This window comes from Puntigrus tetrazona, chromosome 24 (assembly GCF_018831695.1).
Source record: "Puntigrus tetrazona isolate hp1 chromosome 24, ASM1883169v1, whole genome shotgun sequence".
NCBI classification, from domain to species: domain Eukaryota; kingdom Metazoa; phylum Chordata; class Actinopteri; order Cypriniformes; family Cyprinidae; genus Puntigrus; species Puntigrus tetrazona.
The window spans coordinates 12669570-12673337 of record NC_056722.1 but is presented as its reverse complement, the minus strand read 5'-3'; the positions used below and the strand labels follow the sequence as shown (position 1 = coordinate 12673337).

Sequence of the window (3768 nt, the reverse complement as noted above, 5' to 3'; positions counted from 1 at the left end):
ATCTCTATATCTTTGTTGCAGCTGAAGTTTGGTACAATGTTTATAAATGTTTAAAGATTACTGGAACATTGTGTTAAATCAGTAAGGTGGCTCACTGTCATTGATCGTGAATGAAAATAATAAGAAACTGAAATTGTAATAGGAGGTGCAGAAGCGATGGAATGTGAGCCCAAGCTGGAAGCCCCTGGGAGCCCAGATAGGGATGGAGGAGTGGACAGAGAAACTGGGGCAGATGGAGGTATAGAGGGCATGGCTGACTGTGAAACTCTCAAAGGAGGAGTAGAGGAGACTGAAGACGGGAAGAAGAGAAAGCGGAAACCATATAGACCAGGTTACTGAGCTGCTTTATTTCAGATTAGTTCTATTAGTGTTTTGTGCTTTGAAAGAAATAGTTAATAAAGTGATTTTTGTAGGAATTGGAGGGTTCATGGTCCGGCAAAGAAAGTGTCACACACGAATGAGGAGAAGTCTGTCTGCTTCTGGTGATGGTGTTCCTGAAGGTCAATCAGCTGAAATGAAACTTGAGGAAGGCAAGTGTGGCCAAATTAGTTACTCTCTCCCAGCAAACACCAGCAACCAGTGCTTGTTAGATTTTATTGTGTAAGCATGTTAATAGCACAACCTGAATATGCCTTTGAGTTTTGGAATGTTTTGAGTTTGGTATATTTTTCCAACAAGCTATGCAATCTGACATGAAATAATAATGCCCTTACGAACTGCATAAATGTTTGTCTTGATTGACTGGAAAAATGCCTTTTACTTTTTTTATGAAATAATTCATATTGCATCAGAAAAGTAAGGAAATGTGAACTGCATCTGCAAATATACTTGTATTTGTGAAGCAAATATTTAGCTTTTTTTCCCATCAATGTTCGCCCAGCATCCTCTAGAGATTTTTCTTAGCAGTGTGATTTAACATGTTAGTCTCAATCTAAGCTTATGTCTGTCGTTTTCATGGTCAATTTTATTTCATTTAGGACCTCACCCTGACATACCTCTTGATGTCCCAGAGACAAAAACTGCAGAAGGAGAGGGTGAGCAAGCCAAGAAGCGCAGGGGCAGAAAGAAGAGCAAGTTGGAGGATATGTTTCCTGCATACCTGCAGGAGGCTTTCTTTGGCAAAACATTACTCGACCAGAGTAAGAGAGCTTTTCTTGCTCCTCCAACCCAAAGACATACGCAGGGCGTTTTGAGACCTCCACTTCCTGGGCAGGGGGCCAGAAATGCAGCCTCTGAACCAGGTAACACACTACAGTAATGTTTGTTTTCGATAATAATTGTTTGATTTAAGTGAAGATTTAAAAAAATTTTTGTTCTTACAGTTGAGGCTGCAGTCAGGCCAACTGGGCTGCCCATGGAACTAAAGCAAGAAGGCGAGGGATCCAAGCCTCCAGGAGATCGAGCAGGTGAGATTTTTGAGATTGAAGTACTTTGATATTTTGACAATGAATGTTAGCAGAACATAATATTTATTTTAATATTGAATGTTTAGAAGGGCAAGGAGCAAGTGGGCAACTTTCTAACAAAAATCAGAGCTCAGGAGATACACAAGGGTCTGATGTACAGAAGAAAGAAGGTAATTTCTTTAAACAAAATAAGTGAGGTAGCTGTCAAGAACAGCGTTACTCAAAATATCACCTTTTCACCCACCAGATCTCCCTCAGGGACTAGAAGGCCAGGACTCTCAGCAGTTTTTTCGCAAGGTACTAGGACCCACAGAGGGAAACGCCACAAGTGGGCCTCTGCAGCCTAGCATTAAGCCTGTTCGAGAGGGTGATTCAAATCAAAGTAGTTGCCCTCAAAGAAGCCTTCTAGGTATAGGCAGAATTTCATATTACTACTTTTTTTTTTTTATTTATACATATCTACACTTATAAATACTGAAGAAATACTATCATTTAACTACAGGTGCATCCTTATCTGGCGCACTCCCCACAACTAGTATGATGGAATCTTTTTCAGGTCTCTCCCAGTCCCCTTTTTTTGACATTCGGTAAGCCATAGATTTGCTTTTCTGTTTTGTCCCTTAATTTCTTTAATTCAATTATATATTCTTTAATTTAATATATATTTTTGTTTATTTGTGTAATCTTCAGGGATCGAGGTGGTCTTTTCAGTCCAGACCAGGATGAGGAAAGCCCATGGGCAACACCATCTGCTCCAGCCACCCCTTCAACTCCTCCAACTCCTACTGAACCGGAAGGTGATGGCCTCTCCTACAACCAGCGCAGTCTGCAGCGTTGGGAGAAGGATGAGGAATTGGGAAATCTATCTACCATCTCTCCTGTACTATATGCTAACATGAACTTCCCTAGTCTCAAACAAGACTACCCTGGTTAGTATTAATTTGACTTTTAGAAGTGTTGTAGTGTGTGTATTCGACAGTTATTTACTTTAACTGTGTAAGCTCTCTATATTTTGAGCAGTAAAGATTTGTTAGGTCTGCTTCATTATTTCCTTTTTATTCATAGACTGGGCCAGTCGATGCAAACAAATAATGAAGATTTGGAGGAAGGTATCAGCAGCAGACAAGGTTCCTTATCTGGTAAGTGCAAGTTTAAATCTATAGTGTAACTGAACTTTATAGTACTTTGTTTTCTAATTTTGTTCTTTTCTTTACTACTTTTCCATTATCTATTCAGCAAAAGGCCAAAGATAATAGGGCTGCTCAGAGAATAAATAAGGCACAGAAGGTAAGTAGCCATTCTATTCAAATGCACTGTATATTAGTTTGATTTGTTTGCATTGTAATTTTACACATTTTTCTTTATTCTAATCAACAGCAGGCAGAGAGTCAAGTATGTCGGCCTATTAAAACTGAGCCTGGCCGTATTAAAGGAGAGCGCCCTAATCTGCACCTCCAAATTCCCCCACCCTCAGGCTCCGTATCCACACCCTCCCAGCCGAGCTCTGCAGAGAGTCCCTACCCCCTTGCCCCTGACTCTGCATCTTCAGCCTTTTTTCCTGATGGACCCCTCAAGACCCCTTGCTCAGCTGATGTTCAGACAGACCCATTTTCTAAACTTCCCTCTCAGTCTCCGCACCTTCAGTCTCAGCCATCCACACCATACTCACAGCCTTCTTCCAGCCCCTTGCAGGCCTCTTCCTCAGGATATCCTATGCCTGGCCCACAGGGTGCTACTCAGGGACGGCCAGCCAACTTTGGCTCCCTTGACATGCAACCAGGGACTCCTCGCAGGGCCCAACAGGTTGACCCATTTTTTAAATCACAACAGCAAATCCCCAAACCGCAGCAGCTCTCTCAGGAGGCCTTAGGTCCACCTGAGAGTCCTAGATCTAGGCCTGGTGGGCCTGGAGACTCACAGATGTTCTCACCGCCTCATACAGCCCTTTGTGGAGACCCTTACCGTGGGCAGCATGGAGCTAGCCGGCAAGATCATGCTTCATCTCCATCACCTTCTGCGATAGCTTCTTCACCTGCTGCAGTGGGTCAAAATAGGGCAGAAATTAATGCCCCATCTCCACGTTCTTCATTTGGCAGACAAGACCTAAGCTCTGGTTCTCCTGCTAGTTTGGACTGTGGAGATGGGCTATTTAAAGCTCCCATGACACCTCGTATGCATCAGGGGGATGCAGGCGGATTATCTGTTTCACACCCTCCAGGTGCCTCTCCAAATCATCCTCCTGAGAGCTACCGCCAATCTCCCTCTACGTTCTCTGACCCTTACGCCCAGCCTCCTCTCACACCGCGACCTCAATCGGGTGACGGCTCGTCCCCTCTACCCCAGAGGCTTCCTCAGCAAGAAA

The 3768-nt window shown here is 43.4% G+C and overlaps 1 protein-coding gene across 1 annotated transcript in view; it reads left to right on the top strand.

The window, feature by feature from the left end:
- Positions 1-3768, top strand: part of LOC122330206 (histone-lysine N-methyltransferase 2C-like) — a 111939-nt gene that overhangs the window by 60862 nt on the left and 47309 nt on the right. The window contains exons 25-33 of the mRNA XM_043227069.1: positions 143-331; positions 978-1241; positions 1323-1406; positions 1654-1773; positions 1963-1993; positions 2097-2335; positions 2472-2545; positions 2643-2693; positions 2784-3723. Coding sequence (XP_043083004.1) covers positions 143-331; positions 978-1241; positions 1323-1406; positions 1654-1773; positions 1963-1993; positions 2097-2335; positions 2472-2545; positions 2643-2693; positions 2784-3723 — 1992 coding nt within the window. The remainder of the gene's footprint in view (positions 1-142; positions 332-977; positions 1242-1322; positions 1407-1653; positions 1774-1962; positions 1994-2096; positions 2336-2471; positions 2546-2642; positions 2694-2783; positions 3724-3768) is intronic.